At 50.3% G+C, this 18,123-nt stretch overlaps 1 protein-coding gene across 5 annotated transcripts in view; it reads right to left on the bottom strand.

The window, feature by feature from the left end:
* The window catches only part of STK24 (serine/threonine kinase 24), a 101,357-nt gene that overhangs the window by 23,900 nt on the left and 59,334 nt on the right, over positions 1-18,123 (bottom strand). For all 5 annotated transcript variants that reach the window (XM_089899217.1, XM_022576902.2, XM_089899219.1 and 2 more), the window contains one exon: positions 735-791. In XM_089899217.1, the coding sequence (XP_089755343.1) occupies positions 735-791 (57 nt within the window). The remainder of the gene's footprint in view (positions 1-734; positions 792-18,123) is intronic.

Genomic DNA, 18,123 nt, shown 5'->3' with positions numbered 1-18,123 from the left:
GTGCCCGTCTCTTACCTCTGAAATCAAATTTTAATTTTTAAAAATTCTAGTTCTGATTAATCATAAATGAAGATGTTCCATGCATATTTTAGAAGCGAAGTTACCATATGAAACATGAAACAATGATGGGGGTACCAGCTCCACAAAAGTTAAAACCAGTTTTAGAAAATAAGAAACTGTTATTAAGTCAGACACAGCAGGCGACATCCTTCATGGCTGCTTGGAATGAATTCACTGGTTTCCCATGAAATAGCAAAACTGTCTTCAAAAGCAGATCTATATGCAGACGTAAGCTGGGACGAAGTGAGAGAGTGGTATGGACATACACACACTACCAAATGTAAAACAGATAGCTAGTGGGAAGCAGCCGCATAGCACAGGGAGATCAGCTCGGTGCTTTGTGACTGCCTGGAGGGGTGGGATAGGGACGGTGGGAGGGAGACGCAAGAGGGAGGAGATATGGGGATATGTGTATATGTATAGCTGATTCACTTTGTTATACAGCAGAAACTAACACACCACTGTAAAGCAATTATACTCCAATAAAGATGTTAGAAAAAGATCTATAATTTACAGTAACGTATCAGAAGCAGAAATCCCTATTATAAGGAATAGTTTGGTCCTTTTTTCATGCAACTTAAAAGGGAAACAGAAATGTACACAGAATCATCTTTACAAGCAAGACCGACTGAGAAGACCTCTGATGCGTATTAAACATCCAACGTGATACTTACTAGGTCCAGTGCGGAGCCTCCACCAAGATATTCCATTATTATCCATAATTTAGTGTCCTACAGAAAAAAACAAAAAGAGAGGCAAATTTTTTTTTAATAAAAGCAGAAAAGATTGTTTTAAATAATCTAAGGGTATTTTGCTCTGTCATTTTGGAACTAGAAAATTTTATAAATACACAACAGCGAGAAAAGTGCGTCCGAGTGAGAACTGGGTGGGAAGCCTGCACTGTGCCGCAGGGGCCCCGCACCAGACCCCCCCCCCGGCAGTGCACTCCACAGCTACGCACCAGGGCTCCGAGGGGCGCGCCTGTTTTCACACAACCTCAGTGGGTGATCCTCTGGCACAGGAGGGTTTGGGAACCAGTCCCCAAGGCCAGTACCATGCACACCCATCCCGCCCTGAGCATCAGACAGGAGGCGACCGGAGCACAGCCCTGGGGACGGGCCACCTCCCCCCCCATCCCCACCCCCCCTGCAGCTCTGAGATGCGCAGAGGGCAGGTGGCATGGCTGGTGCGGCCTGTCACCCACTGCCTTGCTCCGGAACTGGGCGGCCACCCTGAAGGCCGCCGTCCCCCCGCTCCGGGATATCCAGGAGAGCAGAGGGGCCCGAGCCTTGCCCCAGTCCTCCAGCCCCCTCACCAGCCTCCGTGTCTTGCGTCTCTTCCGTCCGTCTCTCCCGAAGCCACGCAGCGCCCATGGCTTCCAGGGTTCTTTTCAAACACAAATCCCAAAGTGCTACTCCCTTGAAAGCCAACAAGCTAGCAAACACCCACCCAGCCCTCCCGGGGGATGAGGGCACACCGGTGCGGGGTCAGGAGCACACTTCCTCTGAAGCCTCTGACTGGGCGCCTGGCCGAGTGAGTGCCCGCGCCACAGCAGGCAACCTTGAAGGCTGGGGGGCGCAGTGACCTGCCACGGCCTGCGGTGCCCGGTCCACAGCCTCCGAGCAGGTGTGCGAGCACCAGGCTGCTTCCCTGCTAACGCGACACTCTCCGGTTGCTTTCAAGTGCATCAAAAAGAAGAAAAGCAAACAAAATCCTTCCTAGGCTCTTTGGTACCTTCAGGATGGAGCTGAGCCCGAGCTCTTCAGAGCAAGCAGGGCCCTCACCAGGCCCCATCCTCACTGCTCTCTGGCTCTAGCGATGCTGAAAGATTTGCTCTTCTGGACTGAGGCGCAGTTTCCTCAATCAGGAAAACCCTCACCAGCTCCCCCCCCCCCCCACTATAGCACCTTTGGTCTGATCTTCACTTAGATTTGTTTGTCTGTGTTTCCCACCAACAGCAAGCTAAGTGGCTGGGGGTAGCGCCTGGCACGCTCCAGCCCAGGAAAGGCGGCCTGTGGCACCTGTAGCGGAGGAAGGGCAATGATGCTGACTGCGTGTTCACTTCAGGGAGGTACTCATGCCTGCACTACACTTGTAAAGTAAGTTTCTTTTAAAATTAAAAAAAAAAAAAAAATTAAATTTAAAAAAATTTTTTAAGAATTTAAAAAGAAAATTAAAAAAAAAATTAAAATAAATCCTGACATCTGGAGTCAAGTCTGTGATATTATAAAGAAACAGCCCAAGTTTTACTGTATGTGGAACACCTTCTCAAGTCTTTAAACGCCCTTGTCTCCTGATATGACGAAGACAATTCCAGTCTAGACTGGAAAAGGCACGGAAACCTTACCTGATGTGTTTGGGGTCTACCTGATAGACACAAACATTTACTCACTCAGTATTCATCCAGTCATGGGCACCAGCCTTGAGCAGGCTCCATCACCCCCTGATTCTGATTTCAAGAGAACTTCCTAGCAGAGAGAGCATTCTCCGGCCCTCCTTTATTTCACAGATACGCCCAAGTCTTCCCCAGGCCAGTACTTCCCGAACACCTGCTCCTGGAAAAGGTCCATGCTACTCCCTCTAGACACCCCAAAAGCACCTTGTTGGAGAGCGAGAAAGCAACTACTGCGGGGAACGGCCGACACCATTTTTGACGGCACAGGAAAGCTAAATGGTTTTTCTATAAGGAACTTGGGAGTTTACGTTTCTACTCTCATTCTCTTTTCTACGGCACCATCTGGCCCAGCTCCCATCCCTTTTACTTTGTGGGTGTTGAGGGTGAGTTCCCTACGAGATCAGCTCTGGCAGGCAGGCTCCCCCACCCCGCATCTGCATCTGTGGGGAGCTGGGGCAGAGGAACAGGACACCCTGGGAAACAGTCTGTGCTGACTCGGAGGTTCAGGGTCACCTCGCAGCTTCCGGAAGCAGCAAGACAGGCGACCACGCCTCATCCTCCGTTCCAAAGCTCCAGCTCCCCACTACCTACTAAGGGAGCAAAACAACCCTTTACACAGCTCGCTCTCTTTTCAGGGAGTCATGACAGGGGACAAAGTGACCTGTTCTCCTGTAACCCTCAGGGGCACTTCAGCAACAGCAGAACACCTGGCAAACCAGCTGCCCCCAGCTGAAAGGCTTTATAAAGACCGGGCCTTCACTGTACCTTCCTGGAGAGGAAGATGCAGTAAAAAAGACCAGCCCCGTTTCTCTGTTCATCCAGCTCGTTCCTGGTACCAGACAGGCCAGGGCCTGAACGCTACCCAACACGATGTCCGCCAGATTTGGGGGGCACTCAGGAAGACAGCACTAGATCCTTCATTCAGGCCATCGCTTTTTAAAGACTTGGCCAGGTCCTAGGACCCAGGTGCTTTTCTCCCCAGTTCCACCAGTCTGGGAATGGAAACTGCATCAAGAAAGGTTCCACTGGTCCCACCTCTCAGCTGAACCTGCCTTCCCACCCCACGGGGTGTGCCGCTCACCTCGGCCGCCAAGCCAGCAAGAGAGTGGGGGAAAGCCCTGGGGACGAGGGGTCAGCGGCCTCACCGGCTCTGTGCTCCCCGCAGCCGGTCCCCGTGGGGAGCCCGTCTCTAAGGCAGAGGCCAGACCTCCAACGACTGGCGAGTCACAGCTCCCAGGAGTGGGCCCCAAGCGAGGGGACAGCAGGACCTGCCGGGTCACAGAGGCGGAACCAGCTGCCTTTTAAGATGAACCGAAGGATGAGTTGGCACCGGGGCGGGGGTGGAGGGAGGGAACGAGGGGGTCAAGTGCGGCCAGCCAGCAGGTAGGGCAGGAGTGAAGCAGCAAGAACCTAACGTGGAGGGCGAGGGGAGGTCCAGAGAACCGTCCATCCTGTAGCCTGTTGATAAACACTTCACACTTCCTCCCAGAAGGCACCGGGGCCCTCGCTCTTACTCAGCCCTCGAGGTGTGCAGGGAAGAGGCCAGGAGCAGCGAACAAACGGCGCCTGCGCGCGGGGAGAGGGGCTGGGCTGGGGGGCGGGGCGGGGCAGGGCTGGGGCGGGGCAGGGCTGGGGGCGGGGCAAGGCTGGAAGGCGGGGCACAGGCGGGGGCAGGCGGCCTCGCTCAAATGGACACGGACAATGCCCTCCACCGACGGGGGAAGCGGCAGAGGACAGGCTGACAAAGGTATCCACAGGTCCTTCACGCAGCGAGGGTCACTCTCCTTTCTCTTTAATGCAAAACCATCGCTGGTTTTAAAATAGCTGACAGCTTCTACCAAATTCCAGTATGAATTCTCAACTCTGTGGCTTGGCGGACCAACCCGTGCCAAGCACGGACCCACCTGCCTGCTCCTCTCACCTCCAGCTTCTCCCTGCGCCCAGCTCCAAGGCCCGCAGGCTTCTGCACAGCTGCTCCCGCTGCCAGGTGTGCCGCCCGCCGGCCTCTGAGGACAGCATTTGGGGTGACCCTCTCCCTCCTCCGTGCTCCAGGCCCATGCTCTGTCCTCACTGTCCCTGCCTCAGGGAAGGCAGCCCGGCTCACCCTCCGCCCAAGACTAGCCCCACCAGCAGTGCCCTCGGTTCACCCGCCACCTCCCATTCCCACGGGTGACCCCCAGCCCAACCGGTGACCCCACTACCCCCTTGGTCACCTCCCCCAGCACTCTCCCCCTTCACGGCTGCATTCCTCTGGACTCAAGCCTTCTCCTTCTCTAGGCGGACTCTCTCCCACGGTCCCAGCGAGTCCAAGGCTATTGGGTCTGCTTGGCTCCACCCTGTCCTGGCTAGAATTCCCCAACTCTAACCCTCAGCGGCCGGTTCCTCCTTCTGACCCAAAGGGAAGGGTACTAAGAACAAGCTCTGCCCGCCTCACACGCCGACTGGGACAGAGATGCTGCGGACGTCATGAAAACCAGGGGCGGAGTGGAGGCCGGGTCTCAGGATGAGTGGAGTCCTGCGGTGCACACAGGACCTGTGCCGTGTCAGCTGGCCCCCGCGCAGCACCTCCAGTGCAGGACACTCATTCAACACAGGCATAAGAGGCCTCTTAAATCTGCCACCAGTCACCATCCCAAGTAATAATTTCTACCACCCACCCCCAAAGAAGAAACATTCAGAAGGGAGTAAATGGACCGGCTCAGGAAAGTAAAGATGGGCTCTGAGGGCTGCGGGCCAAGCGCTCCCCGCGGCTCCGTCAGGGTTTCTCCTCTTCGGCACCACCGGCACTTGAGGCTGGATAACCTCTGTTGCGGGGCTGCCCTGTGCATTGTAGGGCGCTGGGCAGCATCCCTGGCCTCCGCCCACTAGAGGCCAGTAGCACATCCCCAGTCCTCAGGGCCAGACACCACCCATGGCCTCTGGGGGCCAAAGTCGCCCCTGCTGAAAACCACTGCACTGCCCAGTCAATGTCCCTAAGCCTGAAGTGCTACTGCTCAGAAGTGCTGACCGGTTAATTCTCTCCTCCCCTTGGCAAAGCCAGTTGTTATACCCTGCAGCCTCCAGCTAGGGGACTATCACTAACTCACTGTGAGACACCTAAGCTTGGAGTGCCTCAGCCAGAAAAAAATGGCAATAATCTGTATCCCTAACCTCACGGTTCACCTGACAAGAAAATGAGATAATGAATGTGAAAAGCACTTTGCGAAGCTCGGGGTACTAAACACAGGCAGAGTGCTATTAGCCCCCTCAACAGCATCACCCGTAAGTGCCTCGAAATAACCGGGTAAAACCGAAAAAGCCCAATTAACAAGACTAAACGGTATTTCTCTGCATGGGAGTTTCTGAGCGGAATAAAATCTTGAACAATGATTCATCCACATTCTACACTAGAATGAAAAAATAATTACTGCCCTACAGGCCTTGAGGCATGAGTGTTAGAGAAGGATGGTCTGGTCAAGGGACACACGTGACCTGCTCGACCAAGTGACCAAGCACTGTCACGGCCCAGATGCAGAATCACTGCCCTCATAAAACCTGCCAAGTGAATGACGTGTGAGGCACTCTAAGGAAAATAAGAATTCTTAAAATAAGAATGATTTTAATCAGAATAATTTCATGTTTAAAAAATGACCCCAGACAATGGAAGTTACGAATGACCTTGTAAGAGAATTTTCTCATGAGGGAAAGAAAACAGTTATTTATTTAATAACTTCAGGATTCACCACTTAAAAGGCACCGAAGTGTGTAAAGCGAGGCGTCTCCCTCTCGCCCCTGGCTCCTGGCTGTCCAGCCTCCGCGCCCACCAGCCTAGCGACGCATCTTCCGTGACTTCACAGAAATATCTCTGCAAATACCTATCAGCTCCTTCTCCACTTCTATCCAAATGTTAACGCTCTATACACTCTTCTATACCTTGCTTCTCCTTGGAGCATTCTATACTTGTCCATAAAGGAATTCCCTTTTTTTTTTTTTAAGCTGTAACTAACCCACACCCTATTGACAACATCAGGTTGCTCCCATTCTTTTGCTATCAGAACCTCGAGGACGTATCATTTGGGGAGTTGCTGGAGGCTGAGTCAAAGGAATCCACTTGAATTTAAATAGATAATGACAAATTATTCTTCAAAGCTCCATTTGTACCGCCTCCAGCAACGTGTGAGAGCTCATTTCCCTTTTCTTTGCCAACGCACCATGTCCCTTGACAAAATAATCCAACTTTTTTCCAGTCATTCTTAGGAGGTGAATGAACTGTGTCCCCCTCCTAAATTCATATGCTGAAGTCCCGACCCTGAGTACCGCAAAACGGGACTGAACTTGGACACAGGGTCTTCAAAGAGGTGTAAGTTAAAATGAAGTCATTAGGGTGGCCCCTAATCCAATGTGACTGGTGCCCTCATAAGAAGAGATGAGGGCACAGGCGCACACAGAGGGACGACCGTGTGAACACACAGGGAGAAGACGGCACCTCCAAGCCAAGGAGAGAGGACTCAGGAAGCCAGCCTGGCCAACACCTCGACCTCAGACTTCCAGCCTCCAGACTTGTGAGGGAATAAACTTCTGCTGTTTAAGCCGCCGGGTCTGTGGCGCCGTGTTACGGCAGCCTGAGCAAATGACAGTCATCAACCCATTGCGGGGGGCCGGGGAGGGGGGGCGTATCTCACAAAGTTTGCCTTTCTCTCATTGTAAGGCTGAACATCCTTATATATTGAAGAATCATGCATGTTTTCTTTTTTTGTGAGCCCTTATTATCCTCTGTCTGTTTTTCTATTGACCTAATATTAGGGGCAGTAACCTCCGGTAACATGAGCCACAAACACAGCATTTTCCTCATTTGTCTTTTGATTCTGCCTTTGGTAGTTTTTTGCTCGTGGAAATTAATTTAATGTACACACACAACATCAACAACAACACCGCTTACGGGCAAACCTGCCCTGCACTGCCTGGAGGTGGTGGCTGAAAGCTGGCACTCCCCACGTTCACAACCCTCAGGGCGCTTGACAGACATCAGACGACGACGGAAAGGTTAACACAATGTGAATAAGAAAAGGGGTGGATTCTGCATCGTTAACAAAGATTTTTACACCATGAATTCTGAAATGTTAAGCTCTGCTTTTGCATCTGTACTGTGAGCAAAGGCTGAGCCCAGGAGGTCTTTTACTAAAACAACGGGGAGTCACAGACTTCCTTAGGAGTGTAGTTTTTAAAGCAAAGGTACCTTTTTGCTAAGATGCTGTGCATGAACCCAGACTCTCGAGCCCGGGTTTGGATCCTGCCTCTGACCCGCACCAGCTCTGGGACCCTGAGACCAGGCCCGAAGCCGCGTTCAGTTTCCCATCTGCTCCTGGGACTAAAGAACACGCACCTCAGGGGCGTGCCTGGCACACAGCAGTGCCCATGAACTTGAGCTATTAATACCACACTAACTTTAGAGTGCCCCCTGTCTGAACTCAGGTCCACTGGGAGGCTTGTGAAACTAGGAGGCAGGAAACTGGTATCGAAGCCCAAACCCCACCTCATTTTACAGTCAAAGCAACTCCCTGACATTCATGGCACCTTCCAACTGCACTCAAGGCACAGAACGCGATCCCTGGCCTCAAAAATAGCTGATTTAATTGTTCCTCTGTCTCACAGATGCCAGCATTCCTTCAATGATTCGTGCCTACTACGCACACAGTGTCACTGGGGGGTCTGTAAAATGAGTAGGGCTCAGGCTCTTTTCCTAAATAAATCACTTTTCATAATAGAAAAGTGGGCAAATAACTACCACCAGCCAGCCTGTGGTGGGTACCACAAAGACAGAAAATGCTATGGGTGTTCAGAGGAGAGGCCCGTCTCATCAATTACCTACACAACAGAACTAATGGGGAGAGAAGAAAATGAGAAGATCAATCAGAAAATCAATGGCCAATAGGCACACGAAAAGACGTTTAATGTCGCTAATTATTAGAGAAATGCAAATCAAAAGTACAATGAGGTATCACCTCACACCAGTCAGGACGGCCATCATTAAAAAGTCTACAAATAACAAATGCTGGAGAGAATGTGGAGAAAGTGAACCTTCCTACACTGCTGGTGGGAATGTAAACTGGTGCAGCCACTACGGAAAACAGTATGGAGGTTCCTCAAAACCTAAAAATAGTTTCCATATGATCCAGCAATCCCCCTCTCCTGGCATATATCCAGACAAAACTATAATTCGAAAAGATACCTGCACCCCTGTGTTCACAGTAGCCAACACACGGAAACAACCTTGATGTCCACAACAGAGGAATGGATAAAGAAGACGTGGCACATATGTACAATGGAATACTACTCAGCCAGAAAAAAAGGGAATAATGCCATTTGCAGCAACATGGATGCAACTAGAGATTATCACATTAAGTGAAATAAGTCAGAAAGAGAAAGACAAATGCCATACAATTTCACTTACATGTGAAATCTAAAATATGACACAAATGAGCCTATCTACGAAACAGACAGACTCACAGACCTAGAGAACAGACTTGTGGTTGCCAAGGGGGAGGGGGCCGGGGCGAGCAGATGTGAGCTTTTCTGTATAGAATGGATAAACAAGGTCCTGCTGTAGAGCACAGAGAACTATATTCAATATCCTGTGATGAACCAGAATGGAACAGAATATATTAAAAAAAGAATGTATACGTGTATAACTAAATCACTTTGCTGTACGGCAATAATGAACAGAACACTGTAAATCAACTACACTTCAATTAAAAACAGAAATTAAAAAAACGAAGAAAATTGAAGCAGGATAAGCATGGGGGTGGGGAGGGACAGCCCAGCCTTCCGCTCTTTCATGAGGCCCTAAAAGGACAACACTGGTCCAAGACAAAGTCTCTTAGTGCTGGAAACAAGCATGGAACAAGAGAAAGGCCACTACCTGCAAATACCAACTAAAATGACACTGCGCTATTAATAAAACCTGAAATGGCACAAAGAGAAACAAATCAACTGAAGATTTCTGGATCAAATCCTTAGGAAAAAATCAAAAGCATCACTACGAATTATCCAAAAATACTGGAAACACTACATACACCAAAAGCTATACAATACAACCAAAGATTTATTCAGAGGAAAACACAGTATTATACATTTTTCATTACCAAGCCAAAAAAAACGGTGTGGGAGGGGGGGAGAGAAATTTTAAGTGTTCAATATGGAAGTTAGGAAAGAAGGAAAAAAGAAGGAAACCTAAGGAAAACAAATAAAGATACATGCTAAATGGAAAAATATTAGAATGAGAAATCTATTTTATGTTTTAAATAAACTCCAGGTACTATAATCAAGAAAAAAATAGATAACACTAACTTGTAAATATAGCAATAAAAAATTACGGATGGAAACACTTTTAAATGCAAACAGGTCACAACCTTTTATTATAATAAGTTTAAAAATCTACAATGAGGGCTTCCCTAGTGGCACAGTGGTTGAGAGTCCACCTGCCGATGCAGGGGACACAGGTTCGTGCCCCGGTCTGGGAGGATCCCACGTGCTGCGGAGCGGCTGGGCCCATGAGCCACGGCCACTGGGCCTGCGCGTCTGGAGCCTGTGCTCCGCAACGGGAGAGGCCTCGGCAGTGAGAGGCCTGCATACCGCAAAAAAAAAAAAAAAAAAAAAAAAAAAAAAAAAAAAAACTACAATGAAACAGATGATTTCTTTGTAATGTATGAATTAAAATTTACTCAAGAAAGAAGAAACGGGTGGGGGAAGAAATGGATCAATTAACATCCTCTAAAAATATCTATATAAAGAGGAAGGAAGGAGGGAAGAAAGGATGGGAAGGAGGCAAATGATTTTGCCCTTGAATGTTTTAAAAGAACAGAATATTCTAGCAACTCTCCTGAAACATGGGACTTTCCCTGACATCGCAAGGTAACACCGACACCTGGAAAAGGTTATCATCAGTACAAGAGGAAGAGGGAGGTGCGTTTCTACGTGCCAGGGATGCGGTGCCTCCTGGGACAGAGGGCTGTCATCTAAAGAGAGGAGTTTCTAGAGAAGAAAAAGGTGCTTTTGGAAATGAACATTAGGTGTGAGAGTCTCCACACATGTGAAACGTTTGCATCGTATTTTCTACCACCCACCGCCTGCCCAGCCCCACCAGGCCTCGGGCCTGCCTGCCGGCCAGGTCTCCAGTGCTTTCCAGAGGCCTGAGCCCTCCTCTGTGTCTGCTCGCTCCATCACCATCAGAAACCTGACATGACAGGGAGAACACAGCCAGAGCTGCTGTCCTTCCAGGCCATCTCTCACCGCCCCCGACCCCCGACCACCAGTGGCCCAGTCGGCTGGGACCAGGACACTCGCAGAAGGAGGGGAGAGTGGAGTCCTCCAGGGCCTGGGGAGAGCCACACCCCTCGGGTCTTTCTCTTGGTGCAGCAGGTGGGGTCCCAGCCTCAGCCCGCAAGAGTGCGACACCGTAGCACCGCATGCTTTACCGAAGATCCTCATGAGGAGTATTGCATTTGATTCTCCCGGTAATCCTGTCCGTTTAGGTAACCAGCTTCTTCCGCTTTACAGACGCGGATACCTCGTTAGCGCGGGCAAGGGGAGCAGCTGGGGCCCGAATCCAGGCTTAATGTTGAGTCAGAAACCTAAACAGCAAGAACCACAGTAACAAACATCACAGACTCCATGCAACTTCTAAAGGATTCCAGTGAGGAAAACATGTTCTAGGGTAACTGTTCTTAACTGGTTTCCTTTCAGAGAGCAATGAACTCTCATCTTACTGCCTGAAAAAAAGACATCGGTTTACAAAAGGTCTGCCTGTGACTTGCGGGATTCACACGCCCTGCTCCCTCGTGCCAAGAACAAGAACTTCTGTCCTCATGTCCTGCAACAAACTGGAAAGAGCGCTGAGCCATCCCTAAGACGCTCTTCTCCGGGTTTACGTCACAGGCTCCTCTCTCCTGCAAGAGGCCGCCTCCTAACTGTGTGCATGTGTGCGCAATGAGTTTCAGTAATTAAGTGCCCCCGCCCCAGGTGCTCCTGTCTTTTGCATCAGCACATATTCGCCACAACGGCAACAGATCTGTTAACGGGAAGTTTCCGTGCTGAATGCTGGTGAAAAACGAAGATGGAGAAAAACATCTGCTTAAACGTAAAGCTCCTTACAAGGTCATCAGGGAACTACACTTACAAATGACCTAAATCTGAGGGAGCAGAAAAGAAATAACAGAGAGAAGCATGGAAAGGGTGCCCTGGGAGATGAAAGAGGAGGACTTGACCTTTCCCCCCTTGCTCTGTCCTCATAAAAGAGCAAACACAACAGTCAGTGATCATAAACTGCAGCGTCTGCCATAATCGTAAGCTAAGAATGTCCCCTTCCTGAAAGTGAGGTACTGCTGATAATTACAAGATTCTCCTCCTGCCAGGGGAAGATTTTAACGGCTATTACACAGCATATGTCAGAAATACCCACCACAAGACCATAAAACCAAAAGAAGTGACTACTGAGGGCTCAGTACTGGGTCTCCGATAAAGACCCAGCCCAGAGAGATCAGACAGGACTGTCAGAGGGCAAATACGGCTGAAAAAGAAGACTTCATCGTGTTTTGCAAATTTAAGAGTTGCCTTCAGTGTTAAGATAACATATGGAATTAGAAGAATTCACGCATAACAGATGCTGTACTTCAAACGCACGGGTGGCAAATTCATATTTATACTTTTATCTCCATCCTTCAGGGTATTTACCATACCCTAACGGTAAACAGCTCCCAAAGTAAGGGACTTCTCCTGCAACATGCCTGAACGTCCGGTGCCGGACTGTACCGAGGAGACGTTTCTGCTATCTGAACTCTCACTCCCCTTCCTTCCAACCTCCTGGCCACCTCACTCATCTTTATTTTCTGCACAGTTCTACCCCAGAATGAACAGTTAGATAACAGGCACATGTTCTCAATGTATAGTAAGTTCGTTAACGATGAGCTGTGGGACACAGCCAAGCTACACTTGGATCGGACGTGCAAATCCGGGGCACCCTCCCTGAGGCAGCCCTGGGGCGCAGACCTGAGACTGCCGAGGTGATATGGATTCGTGTCTCCTGCCCCTACACCCGACCATGACGTGAACCACCACCACCCCCAGCTCCATTTCTGCCTTGGTGAGGCAGACTCCATCACAGCACATAAGTGTCCACAGAGCCCCATGCAGACGCCTAGAGAAGAGCCAGCCTGAGTGCTCCGTCTGGCTCTGTGGTCGGACAGTAATGGCCATGACAACGTGTGGCTCCCAGACAGGGTTCAATAAAAGGGCCTGGTTCGAGCAGTCCATGTTTCCATGTTGAAGCAGATGTCCTTACTCACCCAAATGCCTGAAAGTCCTGCTGTGCTACGTGGACCACTGAAAGAGAAGGAGTTCTTTCCCCTCACCGGGAGTAAGGCTTCTCTTTGATGACATACCAAGCACTCCTCATTACATAATCTAAGTAAGGTTTGTGATCTCATATATGATACTATTTTCTTTTTAGAAATTTACTTAGAAATATAGAAGTTTTAGAAAAGAAAGCATATGGCATAATTAATTGTTTTACCCGAATACATCAGCTGTGTTTAGATACGTCAGACGAAGGTTTGAATAGGCAGAAGATGTGTGTTGAGACAAAAAGAACTAGAAATACAATTAACGCTTACTTTAAATTATAGGCAACAGCCAGAAAACAGAGTTGAGTTTCTTTTTGGTGAAGTAAAATATTTAGCCTAACTGGAATTTTAATTCATTCAACTTTCTGGATAGAAAAACATAAAACGGAGCTGCCAAATGTCTTCAGGGACTCCCTTCAATTACACTAGGACAGTGTGTTCGGGGGAGAGAAAGGAAGCCATGGTCCCCGCCCCACAAAACGTCTGGACGTTCTCTATTATCTTTGGTGCTGAGCCGACCTTTTTTCTTCCCCATGATGGAAATGAAACGTATTCCCCTGTGATTTCACAGCAAGATTTACTTGGGGATTAGTTTAGTCCACCCAAAAGTAACTTGTTTTGCTTCTACCCGCGGTCACCCTGGAGTCTGATACAAAGGGCTCCCTGTATCTTTTCTGTTTTTCCCAGAAACGCAAGGACAGATGCTTGCAAGCTAAAAATCACTCTCAGAGAAAACAGATGTTCTTTTCCCTCTCCCAGAAGTTGCAGCTGTTCCAGGTCCATGGGGAATGCGGCAGATGACTTCCAAATGGCAACGGACGCTGGGAGGGCGGCTGTCACAGTGTGGGCACGGGGCTCCCCCAACGTGGCTGAATGACTGAGCAGATCACTGTGGGGCAACGAGGGCCCCGCTAGCCTGGGGGTGGCAGGCGGCTCACGAGAACCAAAGACACCCTTGTCTCTAACACTTGGAATCAACGAGTATGATGCCCGAGACGACACAAGGCAGCAGAAGAGGAGGGAGACTGTTAAAATCCTAGCCGGAGGCACCAGGATAAAGCTTTTGTTTGTTGCTCAGAGAAAGGCAATCCTCATGGAAGAAAGCAGCCTGACTGCACCACCAGGGCAGACGGAGGCCGGGGCTCCTGCAGAGGGAAAAGCTGTCCTCGCAGAGTTGCAGGATGCCGGACGGGCTGTAGCTGCCAGTTCTTCGTGCGACCAAAGCCGGTGACTAAACAACTGAGCGCCCATGGACTCTGCGTCCCCGGCACGGGCTCTGCCCTGGGCCAGCACTGGTGCTCCCTTCTGCGTGTGGACCGACAATCTGGCCGCTCTCCACAAAATAAAAAAAAACAATCCAGCATCTGGGGAACTGCCGCTCAAAGGAAGTTTTGAAGAGCTGCGCGTCTGATCACGTTTATGAAAACGTGCGTGAATTTCCTCCCTTTTCCGAGACTCTCATATTCACGTCACTTACGTAGAAGCATAAACCCCAAACCCATTTTCTTTAGACAGTATAGAAAGTTAATTGGGGCCGAACACAGAAAGTAGCAGCACGGGCGCAGGGCAGATATTTGGAAGGAACTCTGAAATCAACTGTGTTTAAAAAGAACAAGCCAAAAACCTAAGAAAACAACCCAGCGGAATCACAAACCGACGATAAAATGGACAAATCGTATCGTTTCCTGGCACACATCCCACTCTCCCCGCCGAGTTTTAATATACTTAGAGTCTAACAACGTGAGGTCGAGCATTTCTAGAAGCAGCAGGCATTTTCCAGATTCCTCTCGACTCGGGAGGCAGGTGGCCCGTTTACCTCAAATGATGAGTCGCGGTCCCTGAAGACCAGATCAGGAGAAACCCGTGACCCGCCAGCCCCTCGGCCTCTGCCCGCACTTCTGTGGCCCCCAATGCCCAGGCGAGAGCCGGGGCGGGCCGCTCTGTCCTCGGTCCCACCGGGAGAAGCCCACAGGGCAGGCCCGGGAAGGCTTCTCCCCAGTAACCTCGGTCCCTCCGTGAGGCCAGCTGCTTGCGGGAGCGGGCTGCACAGAGATGGGTCGTCACCGGCCCCGGCAGGGACCGCCCGCCTGCTGGACGGCGTGCCGGAGCCTCCAGGCCTGGGCGGCAGGGGGAGCCCCGTGGCAGGAGGCTCTGTGGGCCCCTCCTGGGCTGCCGCCCAACACCCCCCTCGGGGGCACGCTCGCAGCCCACCCGCCCCTGCTCTCCTGCCGGCAGGGCCACGGGAGGGGCCGCGGTAGCAACTGGACAGGAAGGGGAGGGAAAGGAGGGACGGGAGGCAAACCACCCCAGAGAGCCACTGGTGAAGAGCGTGCTGGTGACTCTTGTCTCCAGATTTTCCGTCTCTCAGAGACCACGGGTGATTTCACCAGGGCCTTCGACATGGTTCCCTCGAAGACAGCTTCAAACAAAGGCCTAATTCCTGACGTGCTCACCCCTTTAAAGCCTGAACGTGTTTCTAAGGCATCTTTGATGCGTGGCCTGCTGGGAGGGGACCCTGCACCTCGGGCATTTAAATCGGGTTGTTCACAAACACAGTCCGGCCACAGCCCCGAGATCCCCGTTCAGGGGTGGGCCGAGGCACTGGCAGGTTTTAAAGCCCCCTGCGTGTTCCGGCTCTAAGTTATTACTGCCTCTGGATTAAATAAGCACCTTCCAATCAATCCCTTCCTAATGGGAACACTTGTGACGCACGCAGACCTGGCTCATGATAGGGAAGAAGTCCCTGCTCTGCAGGTTGAATGTGAAGCTGCCAGGGGACGTTCTAGGGGGACCGTCCCGGCAGGCGTTTCTCTAAGTGGATCTGAGGCCTAGGGAGAGTCCAGGCAAGGCGCTGAGATTTGGAAGCTTAGGCAGTACTGAAGACCCTGGACTGGATGAGTGTGCAAAAGGACAAGCAGGAAAAGGAGGCCAAGCACGAACAGTAACCAAGGAAAAGAAAGGCGAATGAGACACTAGAAATTCCCATCAGAGGAAGGCTGTCTCGTTCCCCAGACCTGAGGGCCCATGGCTGCAGTCCACCCCAAACAAAGCGGCTTATTAACCTTCGAGTGTTCATTAAAGGAACAAAAAGTGAACCACACCCCACCTGGGGCAGAGAAAATCTTAGAAACATCTTTGGCAAGCTTTTATGAAAAGTCAAGACAAAAAGATTTTAGGGAAATGTGGTATTAATCACCCCCCAACACCACCAAGCCCCCAACAATTTCTGTTAGGATTTTACACCTACCATAGGCTTCAGCGCTTGTGATCTTTGTGTTTCCTATGAACAAGACATGCACAAATACTTTTACAGCTTATTTTCTCTCAAATCCCACAGTTTCACTCAGAAAACTATCTACTGAAAAATAAAACTGTTTAAAACATTAACATGCTATTTCAGTGATTGCCTTTTGTATCATGCTTCATGGTCCTTTGTCAATTTATCCAGTTTTTAAACCACCAACATTGAAAGGAATGCTTTTCTAAAGACGGCATACCAGCAGAAGACCCACAGAAAGCTGTTACTTGGTGCTAACTTGGCATCTCCGGACTTATGTTCTTAACCACAGTGGATGCCTTCTAAGGCTTATCTTCCCAAGTGCTGACAAGAGAAGCTACTTCCAGAGGGCTCCATCTGGGGATTTTACAGAACTGAAATTTACCATGAGAGGGAGAGACACAGAGAGAAAGAAGGGTCCCACAAAGAAACAGATTTAGGAAACGCCACATACTGAACTTCCCTTCAAGGCTCAGAAGCTCTGAGAACACTGTAATGGAAACCTACTAGACCCAACGCGTCCAAACATCTCATCAAGTAGCATCTACTAACATCTTCAAGAAGGGGGCTCATCCAGAAACACTCCCTTAGCTCGAACCCACCTTCAGAGCCTTCCAGCAGGTAGCAAGCAGTTCTCCAGTCAGTGTGAGACCCTCCACCATCCACCCCACCCCCGCCTATCCGCAGAGCCCAATTATGTGCCAACTATGTGATAAAAGTGAGATCCGGCCTACAGACAAAGACTGAATAGGCCCACATACAGTGTGAAGGATACTGGTGGCAAATTTCATTATTCAGACTCATGAGATCCATGGGATGCTCACATTTTTTGATGACACGTCTAGACTTTTACAGTCACACACCTCAACGTCCTCTAGTGCCCACACCTTTTCTTACCACACACAATAAGTAAAACATGTATATCCATGTCAGACTAGCCAAGATGCTGTCTTTCTAGAATGTCTGGTGACTCAAGTTATTGCTTAACGTTTGAAATGAGAATACAAGAAAAAAAAAAAAAAGAAAGGGAAACTACAACAGAGGGCTCCAACAATGCTTATATCACATAATTCACACCTCTTACATGTGGTTTGAAACTCTCGAGTCTCTGATTAACCAAAGTGACAAAACACAATTCGATTTTCAGGAACTGGGGTGGGGTTCACGTGCACAGCCTCGCAGGAGTCCCCGAGGTGGCCGGCCAGGAGCAGGACCTCAGGGGGAGCTGCAGAGAACCTGCACGCGCCCTCCTCCCATCCCCCGGAGGCCCCTCCTCCTACTCAGCAGCGAGAGGGTGGTGAGGGGGGCACTGGGGACGGCCGAGAGGCGCAGGGAGGGAACTAGGGCAGCAAAGAGGCGAAACCCACCTCTGTCACATGTTTCCAGTGTACTTCTTTTTTTTTCTTTTGGAGTAGATAACCACACTACCTCTATAACAAAGTAGGAGAACTCAGCGCATGTATACAATTGTCTGCTGTGGTCGAATACAGTTCAAACTAAGTTACCTGACCTTGAACAACACTCCTCTCTGGCCCTGCGGTGAGACCAGCACACAGGAGTCGCATGTGCTGGCGCCTACCTTGTGTGGCTTTCCCTTCCCCCTCCTTCAGTCGGGCATCTTTATTACGACAACCTCCTTGCTGTCTCCCTCCTCCTGGACTGGGGCCCCGGCCACCAGTGCACTTATTCGGGGTGATAACTGCCTGGTTATGCATCTCCTTCCTTCAGCAACCAAAGAAGGTCCAGGTGCAGAGCCCACACCTGCATCCCTGGCCCAAGTGAGGCGGGGCAGCAGGGCTCCGAGTGCCCAGAAGCAGGGAGGCGTGTGACACGGCAGCGGGAGGACAGCTGACGCGAGGGCCGGGGACCCTAGAACCTGGGCCTTAGCATCAAGGGAGAGGACGACCTTCGGACACAAATGAACATGCTGCTGCAGGGGGAGGCAGCGCTCGGAATCCCCAGGACTTTCTGCACACGCACAAAATCCCACTAGCAGTTTTTAAAAAGCAAACACC

Source organism: Delphinapterus leucas, chromosome 18, assembly GCF_059928025.1.
Source record: "Delphinapterus leucas isolate spDelLeu-1000000601 "Yukka" chromosome 18, BTC_Dleu_Yukka2, whole genome shotgun sequence".
NCBI classification, from domain to species: Eukaryota; Metazoa; Chordata; class Mammalia; order Artiodactyla; family Monodontidae; genus Delphinapterus; species Delphinapterus leucas.
The sequence above is the reverse complement of the archived record's forward strand: the minus strand, read 5'-3'. Positions and strand labels throughout refer to the sequence as shown.